The 22,162-nt window shown below is 37.2% G+C and overlaps 4 protein-coding genes across 12 annotated transcripts; 2 read left to right on the forward strand and 2 right to left on the reverse strand.

The window, feature by feature from the left end:
* Positions 1-4,246, forward strand: LOC109708126 (phytosulfokine receptor 1-like). The gene is made up of 2 exons (XM_020229733.1): positions 1-2,326; positions 2,408-4,246. Exons 1-2 carry the CDS (start codon positions 661-663, stop codon positions 3,829-3,831), a joined length of 3,090 nt encoding a protein of 1,029 aa, XP_020085322.1. The 5' UTR covers positions 1-660; the 3' UTR covers positions 3,832-4,246.
* Positions 4,663-7,383, reverse strand: LOC109708128 (aldo-keto reductase family 4 member C9-like). Of its 2 annotated transcripts, none has more exons than XM_020229738.1 (4): positions 7,180-7,383; positions 6,284-6,859; positions 5,736-6,002; positions 4,663-5,113 (listed from the first exon to the last, which is right to left on the reverse strand). In XM_020229738.1, exons 2-4 carry the CDS (start codon positions 6,848-6,850, stop codon positions 4,856-4,858), a joined length of 1,092 nt encoding a protein of 363 aa, XP_020085327.1. In that variant the 5' UTR covers positions 6,851-6,859; positions 7,180-7,383; the 3' UTR covers positions 4,663-4,855. The 2 variants fall into 2 exon arrangements, with proteins under 2 accessions (XP_020085327.1, XP_020085326.1); XM_020229737.1 differs by having other exon boundaries at positions 6,284-6,970; positions 7,180-7,363.
* Positions 11,660-21,730, reverse strand: LOC109707664. 6 transcript variants are annotated; one of them, XM_020229115.1, is made up of 5 exons: positions 19,383-21,724; positions 18,568-18,694; positions 17,632-17,733; positions 17,151-17,255; positions 11,660-11,875 (listed from the first exon to the last, which is right to left on the reverse strand). In XM_020229115.1, exons 1-4 carry the CDS (start codon positions 21,395-21,397, stop codon positions 17,199-17,201), a joined length of 2,301 nt encoding a protein of 766 aa, XP_020084704.1. In that variant the 5' UTR covers positions 21,398-21,724; the 3' UTR covers positions 11,660-11,875; positions 17,151-17,198. The 6 variants fall into 6 exon arrangements, 5 of the variants coding, with proteins under 5 accessions (XP_020084704.1, XP_020084706.1, XP_020084703.1 ...); XM_020229114.1 differs by lacking the exon at positions 11,660-11,875 and having other exon boundaries at positions 16,662-17,255; positions 19,383-21,503; positions 21,705-21,730; XR_002215556.1 differs by lacking the exon at positions 18,568-18,694.
* Positions 13,140-16,252, forward strand: LOC109707665 (1-acyl-sn-glycerol-3-phosphate acyltransferase 1, chloroplastic-like). Of its 3 annotated transcripts, none has more exons than XM_020229118.1 (6): positions 13,140-13,378; positions 13,464-13,634; positions 13,904-14,310; positions 14,563-14,664; positions 14,759-15,058; positions 15,820-16,252. In XM_020229118.1, exons 1-5 carry the CDS (start codon positions 13,270-13,272, stop codon positions 14,984-14,986), a joined length of 1,017 nt encoding a protein of 338 aa, XP_020084707.1. In that variant the 5' UTR covers positions 13,140-13,269; the 3' UTR covers positions 14,987-15,058; positions 15,820-16,252. The 3 variants fall into 3 exon arrangements, with proteins under 3 accessions (XP_020084707.1, XP_020084708.1, XP_020084710.1); XM_020229119.1 differs by having other exon boundaries at positions 14,759-15,053; XM_020229121.1 differs by having other exon boundaries at positions 13,140-13,375.

Below are 22,162 nucleotides of genomic sequence, written 5' to 3' on the forward strand. Positions count from 1 at the left end.
AATTAAATACAAAATTATTATTATTATTATGAGCTGAAGCATCTAATTAAGAACATCGAAGTAACACACACAGGAGTCAACACCAATCTCTCTCTCTCTCCCTCTAAAGCTCTCTCTCTCTCTTTCTCTGTGTTCCCCAGTTTGGATTCTATGCTTGTTTTGATGAATTAAGCTTCAAAAATCTTCTATAAAAAGCGAAAATTCTCTTGAAATTTTTTAATGGGTGTCTCCAATTTTTCGCTTCTGAGCATAAAAGGAGTCTCCTTTACACTTCTCTTAGCTCAAATTTTGGTTCTTAATCTCTCCGTGTTGCCCAATTTCGGTTCTATGCTTGTTTTGATGAATTGAAACCTACTAAATCTTCTATAAACAGCGAATTCTCTTGAAATTTTCAAATGGGTGTCTCCAATTTTCGCTTCTGAGCACAAAAGGAGTCTCCTTTACACTTCTTTTGCCTCAATTTCAGGCTCTTAAGCTCCCTCTCTGTTGCCGCATATGGGTTCTGTGCTTGTTTCGATGAATTGAATCCCAAAAATCTTCCTCAAACAGCGAAGTTCTCCAGAAATTTTCAAATGGGTGGCTCCAATTGCAGCTTCTGAGCAAAAAAGGAGTCGCTTTTACACATCTTAGCTCAGTTTCTGGTTCTGGGAATCACTAGATATGGGTAACAGGGGAGATCCGTCGAAGCTCCTCTTCATGCGCACATGGCGTTTGGTTTTATGCCTCCTCTTCTTCTACACTGCGCCCACCAATTCCCAGGGCCAGGAGAGCTTCTGCAGCTCCTCTGATTTGGATGCTTTAAGGGGCTTCTCGGAAGGCCTTAATTCTAACATCAAAGATTGGGGCCTCAATTCGTCGGCGGCGGCGACGGTGGATTGCTGCACCTGGACTGGTGTCTCCTGCGACGATTCCTTGACGGGGTTTTCCGGCGGGCGGCGAGTGATTGGATTGGATCTCCAATCCATGAAGCTCAAAGGGTCGATTTCCGATTCATTGGCCGGATTGGATCATCTGAAATGGCTCAATCTTTCCTTCAACTATCTCCGTGGCACCGTTCCAATCCAACTGTTTCACCTTCCCCAGTTGGAGCGCCTTGATCTGAGCAGTAATGAGCTCTCCGGCCCGACACCGATGAACATATCGCTTCCGTCGATTCGCGCTTTCAATATATCTTATAATTTGTTCAACGGAACCCACCCCGTCCTTACCGGATCTACCGGTCTTCTCGTGTTTGATGTTAGCTTCAATTTGTTCGTCGGTCAGATCGATACGAGCATCTGCAATTCGCCTACCAAGATTCAAGTCCTCCGGTTCTCGATGAATATGTTCTCGGGCGATTTCCCGGTTGGTTTTGGCAATTGCGGTTCTCTTGAGGAGCTCGCCGTCGATTTGAATGGGATTTCCGGGAACTTACCTGATGATTTGTTCAAGTTGTCATCTTTGAAGCTGTTATATCTCCAGGAGAACCAGCTATCAGGGAGGATGAGCACAAGATTCAGTAATCTCTCTAACCTTTCGCAATTGGATATTTCCTTTAATTCGTTCTCGGGCAACATCCCGAACATTTTCGGTAGTCTTAAAAAGCTCGAATACTTTTCCGCTCAATCTAACAGTTTCAGGGGCTCTTTGCCCTCTTCCTTATCGAATTTGGCCTCGCTTAGAGTGCTTTACCTGAGGAACAATTCGCTGAGCGGCGAGATCAGTCTCAATTGCTCGGCGATGACTCATTTGAGCTCACTCGATCTCGGCACGAACTTTTTCACGGGTCCGATTGATAATCTCTCTAATTGTCTAGAGTTGAGGAGCTTAAATCTCGCCAGGAACAATCTTCGCGGTGAAATCCCTCCAAGTTTCAAGAACCTCGATTCGCTGTCCTACATCTCCCTTTCGAATAACAGCTTCTCTAACTTATCTTTGGCTTTGCGAGTTTTACAAGACTGCCCTAGCCTTACTAGTCTTGTCCTCACAAGGAATTTTCTTGATGGCGATCAGACTGCGCCGATGATTGGGATTCACGGATTTCGAAACATAGAGGTTCTTGTCATCGCAAATTGTCATCTTTCGGGCTCGATACCGCAATGGTTGATTAATTGTACGAAATTGAAAGTTCTTGATTTATCTTGGAACCAATTGGACGGGGCCATTCCTTCGTGGATTGGAAGCTTCGAGCGCCTCTTTTATTTCGATCTATCTAATAACTCGTTGACCGGAGAGATCCCGATAAGCTTTTCGACGATGAAGGGCCTTGTTACTCGCAATACCACTCAACCACCGAGTGAAAACGAGGATTTCCCTTTCTTCATCAAACGGAATAATAGCGGGAGAGGTTTGCAATACAATCAATTTAGCAGCTTCCCGCCCTCTATGATTCTCTGCCATAATATGCTCATTGGGCCGATTTCGCCAGGTTTTGGGAATCTCAAGAATCTCCATGTTTTAGACCTAAGCTGGAACAGGTTTTCGGGGATTATACCGGAGGAATTGTCGGGCATGTCGGGCTTAGAGACTTTGGATTTGTCGCACAATATTCTTAGCGGAAGCATACCTTCCTCGTTGACGAAGCTCAACTTCCTTTCAAGTTTCAGTGTGGCGTATAATAATTTATCCGGGCCAATTCCAACAGGAGGCCAGTTCTCAACCTTCTCGTACTCCGACTTCGAGGGAAACGCTCGTCTATGTGACTTCCACTTCGCTTCATGTCCCTCCAGGGTTTCCGTACAAACCGTAGCCCAAAGGACAAAGAACAAAGGCGCCGTTATAGGTATCTCTCTCAGCATTGGACTCGGAACAGCTTTTATTCTTGTTTTTATCTACTTATTTGTCGCGAGGGCTAATGCGAGAAGGCAGGAACATGCTACAAAATCTGTTTCTGATTCCAACGGAAACTTCGAATTGGCCCCTTCCACATTGGTGTTTCTGTTTCAGAATACCGAGAACAAAGAGCTAACCATCAATGACATATTGAAAGCCACGAATAACTTCGACCAAGCAAATATTATTGGGTGCGGGGGCTTCGGCTTAGTTTATAAAGCAATTCTACCAGATGGGGCAAAACTCGCAATTAAGCGGCTTTCTGGCGACTATGGGCAAATGGAGAGAGAATTCAAAGCCGAGGTAGAGACCCTCTCGAGAGCTCAGCACACTAATCTTGTTCTTCTTCAAGGATATTGTAGAATCGCGAGCGATCGGCTCTTGATCTATACGTTCATGGAGAATGGTAGCTTGGACTATTGGCTTCACGAAAAGCCCGACGGCAGAACTACACTGAATTGGGAAAGAAGACTCAACATCGCGCAAGGAGCGGCAAAGGGATTGGCGTACTTGCACCTATCGTGTCAGCCGCATATATTACACCGTGATATTAAGTCGAGCAATATACTTCTCAATGAGAACTTTGAGGCTCATTTGGCTGATTTTGGGCTCGCTAGGCTTATTCTGCCTTATGATACGCACGTGACTACCGACTTGGTGGGGACTTTGGGGTACATTCCTCCCGAGTACGGCCACTCGTCGGTCGCCACTTTTAGAGGCGACGTGTATAGTTTTGGTGTTGTTCTCTTGGAGCTGCTTACGGGGAAGAGGCCGGTGGATATGTGTAAACCTAAAGGAGGAAGGGAGTTAATATCGTGGGTTCTTCAGATGAAGAAAGAGAATCGTGTGGCCGAGGTGTTTGATCCTTTGATATATGAAAAGAAGCATACTAACCAGCTTATGCAGATGCTTGAGATTGCTTGTATTTGCTTGAGCGACAACCCTAAGATGAGGCCATTAACCCATCAACTAGTTACATGGCTCGATAACATTAGTCTTGGTAGCAAAAAGCCATCATAAAACGAGGAACAAATAAGTTACAATTCGGTGATGCTGAAGATATTTGGCGGTTTACCTTACTGTTAACTCTGTTTTCTTCAATGTGCAGATGCCAGGTGTATATAATAATCCTTTCGTCGTCAATTCGTTCTATACATAACGACGCAACTATATGAGAGGATGCACCGCACACATGTTAATCTGTAAGTTATGTTTGCTGAATAAAAGAGTTAATTTTATCCGCTGTATAGAAGATCCGGATAGTTCTTTTCGTTCTGCTTTCGTAGCAGAACTTTGAATTTGATGTAAGAACAGAACATGCATATACAGCTACAGAAATTGAGATACTGCTCATCAACAATTTCGCTGATATTTTTGTAAGTTTGATGTAAAAATGTACAAACATTAAACATTTATAGATCTGGAGTTAACTGTATAACATACTATCTTCTGAATCCATGAGGAGTGTTGATTATGGTGGTTTTGTATAGTTCCTGGTTATTAACTCTTTCAGTTTATGTCTTGCTAGAAGAGTATCTTAAGTCCATAAAATGCACTTATGTGATCTTTACATCAGCGACGGAGGCAAAGAATTGTGAAAAGAAACGAAAAAAAAAAAAAAAAAAAAAAAAAGCAAACATTCTCTTGCTTGTGAAATTTACATTTTTCTGACTACTCCATACTTGTTCTTGTTGGTTACTTGCAATGCATCATGATTAGATGCACGGCGACATCTTATGTACTAAAAAAAGGAGCCAAGTGTGGACTGCAGAAGTTACAATCTGTCGACTCATTCGATCACACAAAATTTGAGTAAGAAGCCAAAAATCAACATTGAATTCGCATACACCATTTTGCTGCAAAAATTTGCTTTATAATGAGAACTCCTCATTAACAATTGTCGATTTGAAACGCCAAATGCATATGATCTCTTTACATGACTGTAAGATTCCTATAAAGGGTGATATTACTAAATAACAAATGAACATCCAAGTATTCATACTAGTCTCAGAATAATTCAACAAGATATGCTGCTGCTTACGTATCAAGCATAGCATTCGACGTCATCTTCGATCTCGTGCACAGCTTGGAGAGGGCCACCTCCAGAAAAAGACCCAGATTCACATATGTTCACAGGACCATTGCCAAAAAGGCGTACTTGCGGTTCAATTTGATTCATCCTATTCCATTCGTCATCAGATAGAGACCAATCAAAGATATTTATGTTCTTCTTTATCCTCTCAGGGTTTAGGCTACACGGTAGGACGCTCGTTCCTCGCTGCAGTCCCCATCTCAGAATAACCTGTCACCGACAATACAAATGCCATCACAAAAAAGGCGAATAAGTTTGCCAAATTCGAGTAGTATTTGAGTACTATACCTAAAAAAAAGTGACAATCTATAAGGTATATTCGATATAACGTCTAGTATAGTAAAAACTTAATTGAATGATTGCATACACAAACATCAATTTACATAGATATTTAAACAAGTAAACAGGGTAGATAATGCACATCAATTTACACATTGGAAAAAGTGTTATACACTGCTTGTATTGCATGTGAGTCTTCAAGCTTTATGAATTTTCACACAAAGCAAACGCCTACATCAGCTTGAGTATAAAATGGCTTCTATATGCCGCGAGAATTTGAATTTGTCTCCTCAGGTTCACAAATTTTTTACGACAAAAAGTTAAATACAAGCTAAACAATCTCAAAAACTAAGTTAATGAAAGGGAAAAAGCAAACACACATATAGAGTCTAAAGTGGAAACTTTAGTCATACTTTAGTATTCTTGCTAGTGTTTCATGCATTTCATAACCTACTGTTATGAAATCAATCGAACCAAAAAAGTATAATTTGAAGCTGCGTAAGTTCGATTGTTCAGAAAGAATTTCCAAGAGAAGAGGATAGCGAAAACGAACCTGTTCAGGTGTCTTATTATGGCGATCTGCAATTTCTGCAACAGCAGAAAGCTTCAACATCGGGCCATGCACCGATCTCGACCTTCTAAACGATATTCTAGGGGTCCCGAGCTCGTCTTCTGACCCACTGTCAGAAAGGCCAGCACCACTTGTCAGCATATTCGAAGTTGCGGGCACTCCTAACGGAGTATGCGCGGAGACATGGATACCTTTCTCTTGGCAGAACTTCACAAGCTCATCTTGCCTCCAAAAGGGATGCAACTCCACCTAAACATAACAGTTTCAAGAAGAAAATCGCACGGTATGAAAATTGGTTTAATAGAAAATTGACGCGAATTGTAGTGACCGACTAAAATTTGTGAAGTGCGAATTAACTTCATTCTATGATATTACTAAATTCACGTAAATTTGCCAACAAACTATCATATCAGGGTATTTAACTTACAAGCAAAAAGTAAATCAAACTAAATGGTACAGGGAAAAGAAGTGTATCTGTGATTTCCGTATCAAATATTTCTGCAGATCAGAAAAGCCGACAGGAAGCACACCTGGTTGACTGCTGGAACTATCTTGGCGAACCGAAGCAACTCAGAAATCTGCTGAACATTGAAATTGCTGACACCGATAGCGCGAACAAGACCAATCTCAAGAAGACCCTCCATAGCCTTCCAAGTCGGCTTCAACCTCTGCAAGAATTGCTTGTATGCGCTTCCCGATTTCCATGGCGGGTCGGTGGCATCTTCGACGGCCGAACTCTCGGGCCAGTGCACAAGATAAAGATCCAAATACGAAACGCCGAGGCTCTTCAAAGAGACTCTGACAGAATTCTCGACCCTCTTGTGCGAATTCGTGGCGCAGTACAACTTAGAGGTCAAGAACACCTCCTCCCTCTTGACTCCGTTATCGAAAGCTGCCGCCAACGCCTTCCCGACTTCGACCTCATTTCCATACAGATGCGCACAATCTATGTGGCGATATCCGACGTCTAAAGCCGTGGCGATGGCTTCGATACAGATGTCTCCTCCACTCTGCCATGTTCCGAGCCCTATAGCCGGAATCTTCGCGCCCGTGTTTAGAACAAAGTACTTTTTACTTGTGTCACTCTTTGGCCTCATCCTACCAACCTAAACAAAGAACCACAAAAGCAAGGCCTGGTAATCCGAATATGCTTGAACTCGGCACAATGCAATGGATGGATTAAGGCATTAATAGCTCCACAGGCCGCAACTATTGAACTGGAAAGGACGAAAAGGCATAGCAACATTCTTCAAATAATGATCGGAGTTTCTATGATGGGAAGCACGGCCCACATAAACTGTGATTCTATACAACGTGATTCATAACTAGTAAAATTCATCTACAAAAAGAGGTAAATATGCTAAATATCATATGAAAAGCGCTAAAACATTTATAAAAAAAAAAAAAGCCAAAATCAAAACCAAACCTTTTTCTTGATCCCCTTAAAGAACTGCTGTGGGGGAAAGCAGATGCATCCCTCGCACCGAAAAAGCGATTCTACAAGAAATCCCCAAACACAGAAACGGAAACAAGGAGAGACGTGTTCAACACCAACTGCGGATGTAGAAAAGAGTGTAACCCTAATAAGAAAAAATAATAATGCTGAATAAATCCACGGCCACGTAGCTATCTAATGTGCTCAATAAAAGAAGAGAGAGAAAGAGAGCTCTCACTTTCTTCTTTTTTTCCTTTTTTTTTTTTTTTAATAAGCCTACCTACCAGAGGACGACCTGAAAATCCACCAACAACCTACCTCCCCTTAAAATAAAGACTTCATTTTCTTTCTTTCTTTTCTTTTTTTGATATTATTATAACACGGTCAAAATAATTTGACATCGAATGAAAAAATAATTTTAATTAAAATATATGAGGTCTGTATCCTAATAATAATAATCAAATTTAAGTGTTTTAGACTGATGATTTACACTCGCCGGAAGTGTGAGAACTAAGTATTATGCAGGACAAAGTGCTATACCAACTGATTTGATGGAAACCACTTCTAGAATTTTACGTTGTTTGATAATTTGTAGGATTATGCACTAGCGGGTCGGATAGTTATAATTATGCAAAAAAAAGAAGAAGAAAAGAAGGGCGAAATAGTTTTGAACACTACAACTGATACACTCCCACACGAGTATAAATTTTTACATCTCTTCATTTCAGAGTTCATATTGAACTTTTGTCTCATCAAAAAAATTTTAGCAGTAAGAATTTTCTAAATTTTTAGTATGGAGGGAGTAGGATCTACGCACTTTGAAAAAAGAGTATAACACATGATAGTGACACCCCATTATCTATATAACTAATCAATCAAATTTTACCAATGAATTCACCTATTGAATCCCACAAATACATTTATTGTACATTTCTCTCCAAATGAGAGATTTGCTTGGTTGAAATATGGATGATATGGTGCTTCACTAGCATTTTTTTTAATAGTTACAAGAATGGTTAATGGTACACTTCAAATGGATAAATCTTCTTATACCCCCTCAGCCGCTTTTTTAATCAAATTTATAGTAAATTTTAATTTGTCTCTAGCTATTGTTTGGTTGGGGTTAAGGGGTGGAATAACCTCTTAAGGTTAAGGGGTGGAATAACCCTTAACCCCCATTTTATTCTCAAATATTTCTAAAAATGGATGGGATTAGATCCCATCTCAAATGGATTATTCCGGATTAGCTAACCCCACCTAACCCGACCAAATCCTAATCAAATATTATTTTCTATTCATAATAACCCACTATCCTTCTTATCTCACATACTCCAACCAAACACTATTTTTCACTATCCTGAACTAACTCCAACCTCCAACCAAACACAAAAATACTCTGACCCCATCTTAACTCTAAACTTAACCCTATCCCTGAAATAACTAATTTTTTCTTACCCCGAACCAAACGGTTACAGTTTAGCATGTATTTACTATGCTATTTACAGTTCAAAAATTGCACTTCACTATTTTATAATTCATTTTTATTTTTACTGTATACTGTTAAACGAGATGGTAAAATGATATTTACTTTTTGCAAACTACAAAGTAGTATAATTAATATAGCATTTTATCATTTCTATGATTTTACACTTTATCACCCTTTTGTTTACAAAAAATAATATTTTACTAACTTGCTTAGCAGTAGGCTGTTTATCGGTTCAATAATCCAATTTGTAAATAGAAAAAAAAATATATTATAATGGAAGAGTGATAAATAATGGATAAATATATAATGCATTGGTGCACACATGCGCTAAAGCATAAGTAATAATTATTTTTCTAATAATAAATACAAATAGAGAGTTAGGTTGTCATACTATCAGTAGCTATCAAATTATTCTCAATGATACGGCTTTTAAATCAACGATCGGTACTGTTAGACTTGATCTACACTATTAAAAATATTTGGAAGCTAAATTTTATAACAATTTTTTAACATTATTTGACTAGTGACCATTAGGCTCAGAATTGATAATGATCAATATGATGCGTTTGTGAATTTAACGGTATAAAATAATTCAGATCTAATAAAATTTTTATAAATATTTTTTTCACTATTTAAAATAAGATCAGTACCTATGATGTTAAATTCAAGTCTTTTATCATTATTTTTTATAAAATTTTTTTATCTTCGATCGTTTACTTTTAAACTACTCGTTTGATAGATAAATGATGTCGAAAAATTATGAAATTTAGCTTTCAAATACTTCAATAGTGTAAATGCAGTCTAACGAAGCCGATCGTCGATTTGAAAGTCGCATCATTAAAAATAACTTAGTAGTACAGAGACTTTCGTTTTATCGATAATATAATAGTCAGACTCTCTCTCTCTCTCTATATATATAGAGTCAAAACTAAAAATAATTTGTAATAAGGGTAATAAAAGAGAGAAGATTTGTTTTCTTAGAGAGAAATGTAGCATACTATCCATTTTATTTTTTTTATAAATAAATTTAGCTGAAAATATGAATCAAGTAGACTTCAAACTAAAAACCTCGAATACTAACCATCAAATTTTTTACCGAATAAAAAGGCCTTAAGCGTCTTTACTTTGGCCAGTGAACTTTGGACAGATAGTAGCAATAAGGGGGGCATAGTTGGGAAAAAAAGAGCTAACTATCATCTCCTCTACGTGGTGGGCTTTCTGGTTGGAGCGAAATAGAAGGATTTTCGACCATAAAAAACTTTCGTTGCGACAGCTGTTGGTGGACTTACACACACTTATGAATTCGTGGGATCTTTATTGTGTTTAGTTTAGTTTTTTAGTTTTTTTTCTTTTTTTCTTTTTTTCCTCTTGTGAAGCTTTGATGCTTCACTTTATTGCTAAATTCATCTTTTTACTGAATGAACCGATAGCATGCTACCTTTCTCTCAAAAAAAAAAAAAAAAATTTACCATTTGAACTGAGGACGGTCGGTATAAAAGAGAGAAGGGTGAATGGGGAATTAGGAAGGGTTTGTCTTTTTCAAGTGGGGCCCTCCTAAAGCATAATTGAGAAGAAAACAAGAGAGGATGAAAACAACGGCGCTTGATGAGTCGGCAGTACTTGTGTTAGAAAAAAAGCCAGAGCAGGCAATGGCCCAGCTGCCGGAAATCATTGCATGGGCCCACAAACCGCTGCTCATAATATCTTCAAAGCCCTTGTTTGGATATATCAGCATAAATTTGGTAAAATATACAGAACTTATCTGGATTATAATTATGAATTATTTTGAATTAGCTATTCTGAGTTTTTAAAATTTTGATTTTGCTAATTAATTTTTTAATATATTTTGTTTGAATCAATAAATAATAATTTGATTTTAAATTTTGAATGCATCTTTTATATTTACAGATTTAATTAGTATGCTTTATGTAATTCTCATAATAAGTAATTAGCTTAAATTTTAAAGTTAAAATACTATTGACTGACTAAAATCCAGCAAATTGGAAGGCTAGATAGTAAAACTAAAATTTTGAAATGTTGGGTTGTTAATTCAAAAATGGTTTGTAGTTTAGACAAGTTCTGTTTGTTTTTATCAATAAATTTTATAAGAGTAATTTGGTACTGTGAAATTTTGTTTTCTTATTATCATTTAAAACGTCATTTTTTTAGTTTTTTTCACAAGGTTTCGATTGTCATGATTTCGTAAAATAACACTTTCATTTTTTTCTTTTGTGTGTGTGATATACCGAACAAGATGATCATATATCTAGAAAAGCTTAAACATTCTCTTTAATTGATTTGTACCAAAAACTTGCAATATTTGAAAGGTAAAGAGTATAATCAAGTCTACCAAATTGTGAATATTAAAACCTTTCAAACAGCTTGCTAAAATAAAACCTGAACATTGTATGATGAAAACGAAAATTATTATACGTAATTATTGAATAACTTATTCTGACATCCAAATCAGGCCTATGTTCATATGCTAAAATGTCGTGCGTAAATTGGTTCTACATTACAAATTTGCACATTAGCATTTATAGGATTATTATCTTTAAACAGCTTATAAGACATCACTTTCAGAAAATATTTTAGATTTGTCATGAAGGATCCCCCATAGGTTGTTGATATATTAACAAGCTCATGTGACGCTTTAAACTACATGCATATATGACTTTTTTAAACTACTCAATAGTTTATAAGAGGAACATTCTCCCGCATAAATAATATTTTGTATAATGAACATGTGTTTTGCTTTTGCAATATTCAAAGAATCTTTCTACTTTTACAATTTAGTATAGTTTTTAATTTCAATAACTATATTGGCCTCAGCTTCTACTTTTTTATTGTCAATTTTTTTTTTAACTATACTGACTATCACTAACGCAAGTGATAAAAATTTTTAATATTGATATTCAAAATCGTAAAATAAATAAAATTATAAAATTATAAAATTTGATTTCTACAGAGTTCAAATAGCTTATATTGTGTATGATAATTCCAGGCATTGATTTACATGCAACCGTCATCAGAAACAATGCGAAAATATTCCAACTTTACTTTAAAAAGGTGCGAATTAACTCATTCTTATCCCTTCTCTCATTGTCTTCGCAATAATAATTTCTAAATAGAAAAAAAAGAAATTGAAGAAAAACAGAGTAAAATGTCCTCATCATTGCCATGGCCACCAAGATCAATTTTCTGAGAGAAAAAGAGAAGAGCATATTATCAGCATCCATTAAATGTTGGGAACATGAAGAAAAGCATCTGATCTGTACACTTGACAGTAAACTAACAGAGGTGTAGAAATGGATGCAAAAGTTTTACTTGTAGGGAGTTAGCAGCACTCTTTGGGGCCCACATTACATTTAGTCTTGTTTACAGAAAAGTCTTGCACACTGAATATTTATTACTTATCGGTAATAAATATATTTCAACAATCAAAAGCTACAAAATAATTTTGCTGTTGAATTTTTCTACGTACGGAGTTGTAGGAAATGTGTCACTTCACTCTTCGTACTCACAATTTAATGTAAAGATTGATAGAATCACTCAATCTTAATTGAAGTTTTGATACCTATAAGTGATTAGCATCCACGATTCTAATGATAGCTTTATCTGATGCGAAGAACATTAAATCTTAACTGTAAATATAAATATGATGATATTAATTGGTTCCCTGTTCTAACTGTAACTCTCAAATCAAATATTAGGATTGAGTCACTTTCTAATGCCGACAATTTCGTCTTAAGGATGCGTGAGAAGGCTAAGTGTTCGAGCATTTCGGTTCTCGAACGTTAATATATTGCAATTTCAAACTTAAACTTTAAACATTATTACAGTTTAGTCCTATAATCCAACTAAATCAACTAAACAGTAGGTATCGCACGATGTAGCAGTGACGTGACATTGTTGCGATTAATGACACATCAACGAATAAAATATCACATCAATGTCACATTTTATCTAGTACGATAAACTAAACTACAGAATTTAATTGAAATAATCGAAAAGGCTTAAGATAGAAAGTATAACGCATTAAAGTTTGTAACCAATTTGTCACCCACACCGTAGTTTGACGACTCAATGTATAACTTAGGTAAAAAAATACAGAACTTTATTTAAACAATAGACTATTTAAAATTAATTATCCAATCTTTCAAATTTTTAATTTTATTATCGAATTTTTATTTATTTATTTGATTTAAGTGAGTCAATGATACTATCACTTCGAAATTTAAGTTAATTATTTAATTTTAAAAAATTAGAGTTGCAAAAGTTACTTTAAGTATACTGACTAAATTTGGAAAAATAAATAGCATATTTAAATTTTAAATTCAAAATGCTATTGACGGGCTCAAATCAAACAAATTTAAAAATAAAATAATAAAATTAAAATTTATAAGTTTATATATTTTATAATAAATAAATAAATAAATGAGGAGCCTCGCAGAGTGCGGATAAAGCACTCTCTTTTTTCTCTCCGTGATGTTTACGTCTGCTTCGTCTTCTTCATCATCATCGTCTCTTCCTCTTCTCCCTCCATTTTCTTTCACGTATACATCTAAAATCCCCATTTTTGCAGAGCAACAACAATGGAGGCCCTCTCCCACGCAAAACCCTACTCCTCCTCCCACCTCCCCTTCTCCCCTCCCCGCCGCAGGCCCTCCCCCCTCCTCCGCGCCCATCGCTCGCCTCTCCGTGGTAATCCAATCCGTCGAACTCGTACTCTTTAATCCCTAATTCTGAATCGTTTGTGCCTTTTTTTTTCTTTTTTTTTGGTGTCCAGTGACCTTGTGCAGTTGCTCCAAGAACCAATTTAGTCGGAGTGGCTACGCATTTCGTGGCTCGGATTTGAGAAATTTTTTGATGGGGGAGCGTGTGATCCAAAGGAGCACCATCGCGAGGTCGGAGATCGCCGCCGCAGGTCCCGCCGATGATTCGTCCCGTGCTTTATCAGGTTCTTGCTCCGAAAAAACCTAGTTTTGGTTGAAACCCTGTGGTTTGATCCATTTTATAGATGCAAATGAGAGCTAAGAAGACATTAGGGTTTAGATTTTATCAATTACCTTCTTTGATGAATTTTTAGTTTAAAAAACCTAAATTTGGTAGAAACCCATTTATTTCTATAGTAATTCTTTTCAAATGATTAAATAAGAGCTCCGAACAAGTACACAGTGTTTACATTGTGTGTCTCACACCATCTATTCGATTTTATGCCACAACCAGAACTGAAACTGGGTTCGAGAATCAGAGGGGTTTGCTTTTACTCCGTGACCGCCGTTGTCGCCATATTTCTAATCGTGGCGATGGCATTGGTGCATCCTTGTGTTCTCCTCTTCGATCGATACCGTCGGAGAGCTCAACACTTGATCGCCAAGATATGGGCTACATTGACCATCGCCCCATTCTACAAGCTCGAGATCGAGGGGATGGAGAATTTGCCCCCGCGGAGCACCCCGGCAGTGTATGTTTCCAACCACCAGAGCTTCTTGGACATATACACTCTTCTAACGCTAGGGAGGTGCTTCAAGTTTATAAGCAAGACGAGCATTTTCATGATCCCGATCATCGGGTGGGCTATGAATTTCTTGGGATTCATTCCGTTGCGGCGCATGGACAGCAGGAGTCAGCTGGTATCAGTTCCCTTGCACTGTCGTCAAAAGTATCCCATTCTTTTCAGACATCTCACTTTATTATCAAGTTGTCGAATTTCTTGTAAATTGTTTCTTGAGGCATTTTATTTGGGTTACCTTCGCTTAAAGCATGGAATTTGTAGCCGAAATTAACTTCCATCGTTACTCAGCTAAGTAATTGCAAAATTCATGTACCAATGGTTTTAGTTTCTAAGATTAGAAAGTGAATTTTTAACTTTTTCATCGCTGCAGGATTGTCTCAAACGCTGCGTGGATTTGGTGAGAAAAGGGGCATCGGTGCTTTTCTTTCCGGAGGGTACTCGAAGTAAGGATGGAAAGTTAGGTGCATTCAAGGTGAGGCATAGGCCTGTAGAGCTGAATTTCGTACTTCTTTCAACTACATGATCTGATTGCTTGACTAACTTATTTTGCGTCGATGGCATTAAAGAAAGGCGCATTTAGTGTTGCTACAAAGACTGGTGTACCTGTTGTGCCCATAACTCTTATGGGAACTGGAAAACTGATGCCCGCAGGAATGGAGGGGATTCTAAATTCGGGTTCCGTGAAAGTTGTTATTCACCATCCTATTCAAGGCAAAGATGCTGCTTCGTTATGTAATGAAGCTAGAAGTGTTATAGCCGACACTCTTATCCTCCACGGCTATGGCGTGCATTGAAATGAGTAAACAGATACTGCTCTTTTTAAGATCTCAATGATGAGGCTTTCCTTCTTCATCTATACTGATGAGGTACTTAGTTTTCGCCTATTTTCATATATTAATGTCTAGTCTCCATTTTCTTGAACTATTGATTTCTCCTATTTTCCATGTATCTATGTCTATTTTCCATTTTCTCGAACTATTATGCAGTTTAAACTTGTCCGATGTGTAAGAACGTTTTTCTTGTTGTAATTGCCTGTTGCTCTTATGTGGTACAGTTTATTGAACTTCTAACTTTCATGATTACATTAGCATTTCTTTGTTTCGAGTAAAAGCTGAATGAAATAAGCAGATGATGTTTCTACTGCATTGACATGAAGAGCTCCGATGTAAATATAAAGTATATTTTTCTCTAGAGGAAGAGAATGTACTGCAGGAACAAAAACATATTGCATGATTAGCTTAAGCACTACCTACAAAAACTGAAGATAGTGCATGCAAAGATGTCGCATGAGGACAACTGGGTAGCTGTAAGTACTGGTGCTTTGTCAGCGTCATGCTTACAAACAAGCACAATTAGAAGATTATGTTTTTGATTACCAATGGATGATTGTTGTCAATACACAATTTTCGAGAATTCAAGCTTCACGATTCATTCAAAGCTAGAAGAACTATGAACTTCCACAATCATATTAAACTCTCTAAATTATATTGTATGATGCTGTTCTGTGTGAAGAAATGCAAACTTTTTGCAAAGACTTTCCATGCGGGTATTCCAATTTTATTTGCATGCCGCCGAGCAGTTTTGTTTTTCTGAGATTTCGGGTGCTAATTTGTATCATTTTTTGCAGGATGATACAGCAAGAGTGGAATGAAAACCTTGCCCTTTGCCCTGCTGTTCGCTGCGATCTTAGCACATCTGTGGTGCAATGCTATAAAAAGAGGAATGAGTTGGAGCTCTTTGTTTGCTTACCTGATGCTTTTTGAAGAGATATATATGGAACTAAAGTTTAATTTTTTCCGACTCATCATACACAATAAATAGTTCATAGTATGGTCACATGCACGATGCTCGCTTAGAGGAAAGTAGTTTCTTATCAGCACAATTTAGAATGGAAAGCTATTTGTAGGAGTGCTACTCAGAAATAGATGGTGTTTAAGTTCGTATGTTGCTAAACTTATTGTTTTATTGTCATCCTGAGAAACACAGAGGCCATAGTAGTCAATTTTGTGTGTTTGCGACATGTGAATATAAGTGTTTCTCTTCAAAATTATTCTGTCAAATTTGTCTATGTGCCCACGTAACCTTTGATAATATAGTAGTATTAGTTGTTCTTTGTCAAATAAGTTACGTAAATTTTGGAGGAGAAGGGGGAAACAAGATTTCACAGTACAATTCACCCATAAAATCAAAACTGCAAAGATGTTTGAGCTGCAGCTTCACAGTTTTTAACTGCTTTTGCTTCTTCCCCTGCCATTTGGGTTTCAGAAAGGGAAAATGTACAAAAGACCCCCTAATCTTTAGCACTTTTTAATTTTGACAATTAGACCTTCTGGAATTTATTAAATAGTTTGATATGTTTCATTCTCTAGATTGTCTCAAAGCAGAGGAATATTTCCAAAGGAAAAAAAAAAAATTCTTTCCTAAATGTCTTTATACGTTTCTTTTGTAGTGGGACTATATGTCGTAATACTAGTCTATGTTCTCTTGAAAGAGTGATAATCAATTTAAAAATCTCAGGAGCAAGTGTAATCTGATCACAATTTCCATCCTACCATTGCAACTAATTAAACTCTTAAGGACCAAAATGTCACCAACCTCATAGTTTGAGGACCAAAAGGTGCAATTTATCCTAATATTTATCTTCAAAAGAAGTGACTGGTAGGAGTATATATCACTCTTACCAGGAAGTCTATTTTGTAGTAGTTTACACCGCATAATCTATATCCAGCTAATCACATATTTTCTTTTCAAAGAAAAATACAATAAAATATTTTTCTACAAATCATGATGGGATGGGTGAGTCCTAAGAATCAAATGCAATTATTGGAGACAACACCATATCACCCATATGACCATCACATTTTAGACTTTTTCCACTCTTAGATGGCACAAGATCAAACAATTTGCGACGTGTTACGGCGAATCAACAAATGATCATAGCAGCATAAGAAATCATACCAAGAGGATTGGATAACAGCATTTGTTGCTAATGCCTGGATGGAGAAGTCACTTTTTCTGTTCCGAATCCAATTGTTCTTTTATCAAACTTAGAATCTCCATTATCTGAAAACGTAAAGAATTAAGTCAGTGATCTTTACTTTTTCTTTCTCATGAAAGCAAATAACGAATTTTATTGTCGTAAATGACCCTTTCAATTTTATCTTAACTTTTGCTCTTTTTTTCTTATTTGAATCATTTAACTCAATTAAATTGCGAATTGATTAAATTCATTGGTGATTTTGTCAAAATTAATGATCTTAAATACATTTAGCAAATGAGACCGGAAAAATAATGGGTAATAGCTAATTGAGCGATTAGATTTAACAACTTAACTAACTAGAATAAATTGAATCAAAAATTTAGAAGTTGAGGGGGTTGCTTGCTTTTACCAGAAAATGATTTTTCAGTCTCAGTGGAAATTAATGAGAAGTCATATTACCCCAGAATAATGTTGCAGAACTGGTGAATAATGATCCAATGCTTCATATATCTTCTCGATAAGGCTAAGAAGCAGATCCACTTGATCCCCAAGCAAATCCACCTACAGTTCAGGAAAAACAAGGTATGTGTGCTAAGTTATCTATGAAGTTTTCCATTTATGCACAAATAAAATTTAAAAAAAAGGGTTTGGCAAACAAATGAGAACATAAGTCGTCATCAATAAAAACGATAAATATCGAAATTATGTTACAAAAAAGAACAGTAATTGATGTAGCTTCTGGAAAAAGTACGAGTTGCAGAAACAAGCAGCGAAAAAACATGACAGCAGTAGGATTTCATTGAACTACTTACGGAACTTGAAACAAAGAAAATACGGAAAATGGAGGAGTGAATTTCATTGGATATTCTGGTTCTATTCTTTCAGACATGCACTTCTATATATAAGAGGACACCTCGTGGTACCAATAAAAGAAGCATGGAATTATAGGTTGCGAACTATGGCAACAACAGCATAATGGTTCAAGAACATTGATCCAAAAGTGAAAAAGGTTCCGACAAGTATAAACTAGGGACATATTACTAGTTATACAAAAAATGAGCTAGTTGTAGCTGAAGTTTTGAGTAAGATCGTTCAGATAAAGCAGAGGATTTAGCTTTCATTTATCGATATGAAATGGATTGTTTGGAATAAAGTATGTTTCCTAATTATATTTAGCAGAAGAATGACCTCCACTTCTTTAGCAACCTCTGCTATTGGGTTGCCCGCTTTTGAGTCCAATATAAATTCCAAAAGAGAAGGAAAAACTTTCTCATGGGACAGTCGCAAGAACTAACAGCTGTGCTGTACTTAGTAAAGAAGAATACTGCCAATAGAGCAACCTTGAGATGCAGGCTAATGAGGTCGGCTTTAAACACTAAGACAGAAAGTCCTGACCTCCGCTTCAGCTGTTTGGAGATCATAACACCGCCTGGTGAAAGCTTTACGATATAGCAATTCTTTTCCTTTAATCGAGTTTACTTGCTCGACTAGAGGGTCCAATTGCCGATTCAGATCTTCCAACCTGTGTGATGATCTCTCAGAAACAAAATAACGGTTTGGTTTCTTAGGAAAGAAATAATAATAATCTAGGACTATATCATTCTGACCATGAAATAAAACCAAAGGAACTATGCATGAAATTCGTTTTTGTCAACATAAAATGTTAAACTTGAAAACAGCTTGCATGAACTTAGCATAAACAGATGTTTTCTCTACAACTAAGGAGAAGACATTATGTCAATTAATCTGCTTAACTTATGGAAGGGTTGTCTAATGCATGAACTGAACAAAAGCCAGTTGTAGAACCATGTAATCACTTCCACCCTAAACCAAGTATTGTCGTACCACTAGAATGGGGCATGACACTGTACAGAGTCTTCATTGCCATGGTCTGCATAGGCATAGCAACACAGAGGGCTGGTGGGCACACCATTCCTTGCTCCGAACTAAGAGGAAGCTTAACAGTAAATTTACTTTAGACTGCATAAGGTTCTTCAATCAAATAGTTATCTTTGATAAACAAAAAAAGTTGGCATCAGTTTCATTCAGGAAAGGGGTAACCTTGAGAACAATGAGCATGCGAACACAAGCATAAAATGTTAGATGATTATTTCAAGCATATAATAACTTGTAGGAAACTTTAAACTGTTTTATGTCTATCTGTCTTCCATAAAATATGACAGTAAAAAAATTTACAAGAAATAACAAACCTTGAGGTATTTGCTCTTATTCTCTCACAGGCCATAAACTCAAAGTCCGTGAATATTTGCAAAAATTCAGTAAATGGTATTAGCAAATATTGAAGATCTCTGCAATGTCTATCATCAGCAACTTCAGTTCTTTGGGAAAAAGAACCGTCAAAAGGTACTTCATCCTCTTGGCATTTTGTCAACATCAAATTATGCATGCTTTTGGTTTCTTTGATTATCTCGCTGAAAATAATGCAATCAATCTCCTCCTTGGCCAGTCTCTCTAAATCAAAAGTTTCCTTCATGCTATTCCACATATTTACAATCTCACGGATGATAATGCTAAATGTATCCTCTCGGATGTGGGTTTCTAAGTAAGTATCAAAGTAATCAAAGCATTGTGTCCTCACCAAACCTTTGAAGAGTATGGTGTAAGTCTCTTCCATTAGTCTAGATATAGTGTTCAAATCATCTTTTTCTTCCATTAGATGTCTTATCTCCTCAATTAGCTGAGCATCTACTAAACGACGACATTTCTTGTTCTCTAACCACTTGTGGGCTTCTCTCGGCAGCTGTAAAATCTTGGTTTCTCTCTCTACTGATTCAGATCCTTCTGAATTATGTTCAAGATAGGCTTCGAACAACTCGGCATTCTCTGTTTTGATAGCATCCATTCGTTTAATTATCAGAGCAACTGCTTCTTTAAGTGCATTTAAGTTTTCATCTTTTTGCGACGAATATATTTTTTCTTTCGATAGCTTATCCTTCAGCCAGTTAATTTCTTCAGTTGTCCTCTCAACGGACTCGTTGCCTGATGGGTTTTCTTTCCCCAGGTCTTCCATATGATCGACTTTTTTAAAATGAGTGCCAAGCCCTTGATTATCTATTGCACCTGCACCATCACCAAAATTATTTAACAAAAGCTTATCTCCTACTGATGTGTTCCCTTCGAGTCCACTATTTCGTCCCAAAAGTATTTTCGACAAAGAATTATGGGGAGTCCTTATTTGCATGTCAATGTTAGAGACTAATACTCCTAATTCAGCTTGCAAGGTCGCAATGTTGTCGATAAGAGAGAACCAGTTATGATCCAACAAAAATGGAACAGAACAATTTGCAGGAAACCCAGTACTACGGCATAAGTCTCTGAGAAAATTTGTAATGACAATTCCGGAAATCTCTTTCTCAGCACTCGAAACCCACTGCTGCTCTTCCATAGTTGTTTTAAAGAAGGCGACAGAGCTCCCCATTATTTCGAAAGAAGAGTCGATGCTTTCTTTTAGAACGCCAGCATCGATAATCATCTCCTCGAACTCCATCAACAGCTGCGCCATATTATAAAGGTCAGGTAGCATCTTCATGCCATCACCGTCAACGTCAAGCCCAGAAACAAACCTCTCTACGTCCGACGAATTCCCCCCTCTCTTTTGCATCAGACTCGTCAGAATCTGCCGCCCATTCTCCAACTTGCTACTAAGTTTCTGCATCTGTAGACCAACCGAGTTTTTCAATTCATCAAACATATGAAATTCATCCTTTTGCGTACCCATTGTGCTGCATGGAACCGGCTCGCTTGCTCTCTCATCCTTCACTCTTTCGAGCCCAAGCGCCGTTAGCAACGAGCTCACTTCCTCGCCCTTGACTTCTAACGCTAGCCTAAGCTTCGCCTCGTTCTCTTTCCTCCTCGTTAGCTCCCTATCTTTCTCGGTGATCGTGATCTCGGTCTCTTCGAGCCGACATTGGATCCGATCCCTGGTCTCCAAAAGATCCGCAAGCAGCTGCTCACTATCACGTGCATCGTCTACGACGCTGCCATCCATCTCGTCCTGCACGAACTTAAGGCACCACTCGAGCTGCATGATCGCAAGCTCGCAGAACCTCGACTTCTCGTTTAACCGCTCCAGATCCCCTTCCTTGGACAAGCTCTTCTTGTACGCACCTTCCATCGCAGAATTCACAATCCCCATCATGATCGAATCGGCTACTTTGCCGGAGACTCTCAACCGATGACCGAGGCCACTAAAGAATGCATCCATTTTCTCATCAAACAAGTGCTAAATCTTGCTACCAACTAAGTTTATATTCAATCAAACCATCCCATTTCTTTGCATTCTCTCTTCGGAATTTCTTCGAACACTTTCTCTACATACAAATGAGTGAAGGAAATTACAGAAGAATAACAAAATATATATAGAAATTTTTATCATAATCAACAGTGTAAGTGCTAAAATTCAATGATAAATGCGGGGAAATTAAAATAAAGATCACAATAAAAGAAAAAAAAAATTGATGTTTTTATTGCATGTAGTAGTAAAAGTTGGAACGTAGGGGAAGGGGATAGACCCGGTCTTTTGAAATCAGAGGATCCACGAATTACGTGAAAGCTCCTACGTATTTTTAGCTCTTCCTTACATTCTTTGGTGTAAAATTGTACTACAAGTCCCGAAGTTTAAGCCACCTTTCATTTTGATCCTTGGAATTTTAAATTCAAAGTTCGATTACAAACTATTGAAATTGTTTCAATTTAATTCTCCTGCATCTATCCATCTATCACGTATTTTTAATCCATTAGTCCAATTTCTAATAATGAGAAGAGTGTTGTTACACATCTCTTTACACATAAATTAGCCGCTTTTTGATTAGTTTATGCACATATTTGAAATATGTTATGTATAATCATCGACATATCAATACCCTCTCTAAAGTGTTTGTCTTACTAAATCTCGGGCATGAAACTTGCGCACCTCACCGATCTGCGAGTATAGGTGTTTGAAGGCGACCAGCAAAATCGGAGATCAAAT

The sequence above is a fragment of the Ananas comosus genome, linkage group 3 (assembly GCF_001540865.1).
Source record: "Ananas comosus cultivar F153 linkage group 3, ASM154086v1, whole genome shotgun sequence".
Taxonomy (NCBI): domain Eukaryota; kingdom Viridiplantae; phylum Streptophyta; class Magnoliopsida; order Poales; family Bromeliaceae; genus Ananas; species Ananas comosus.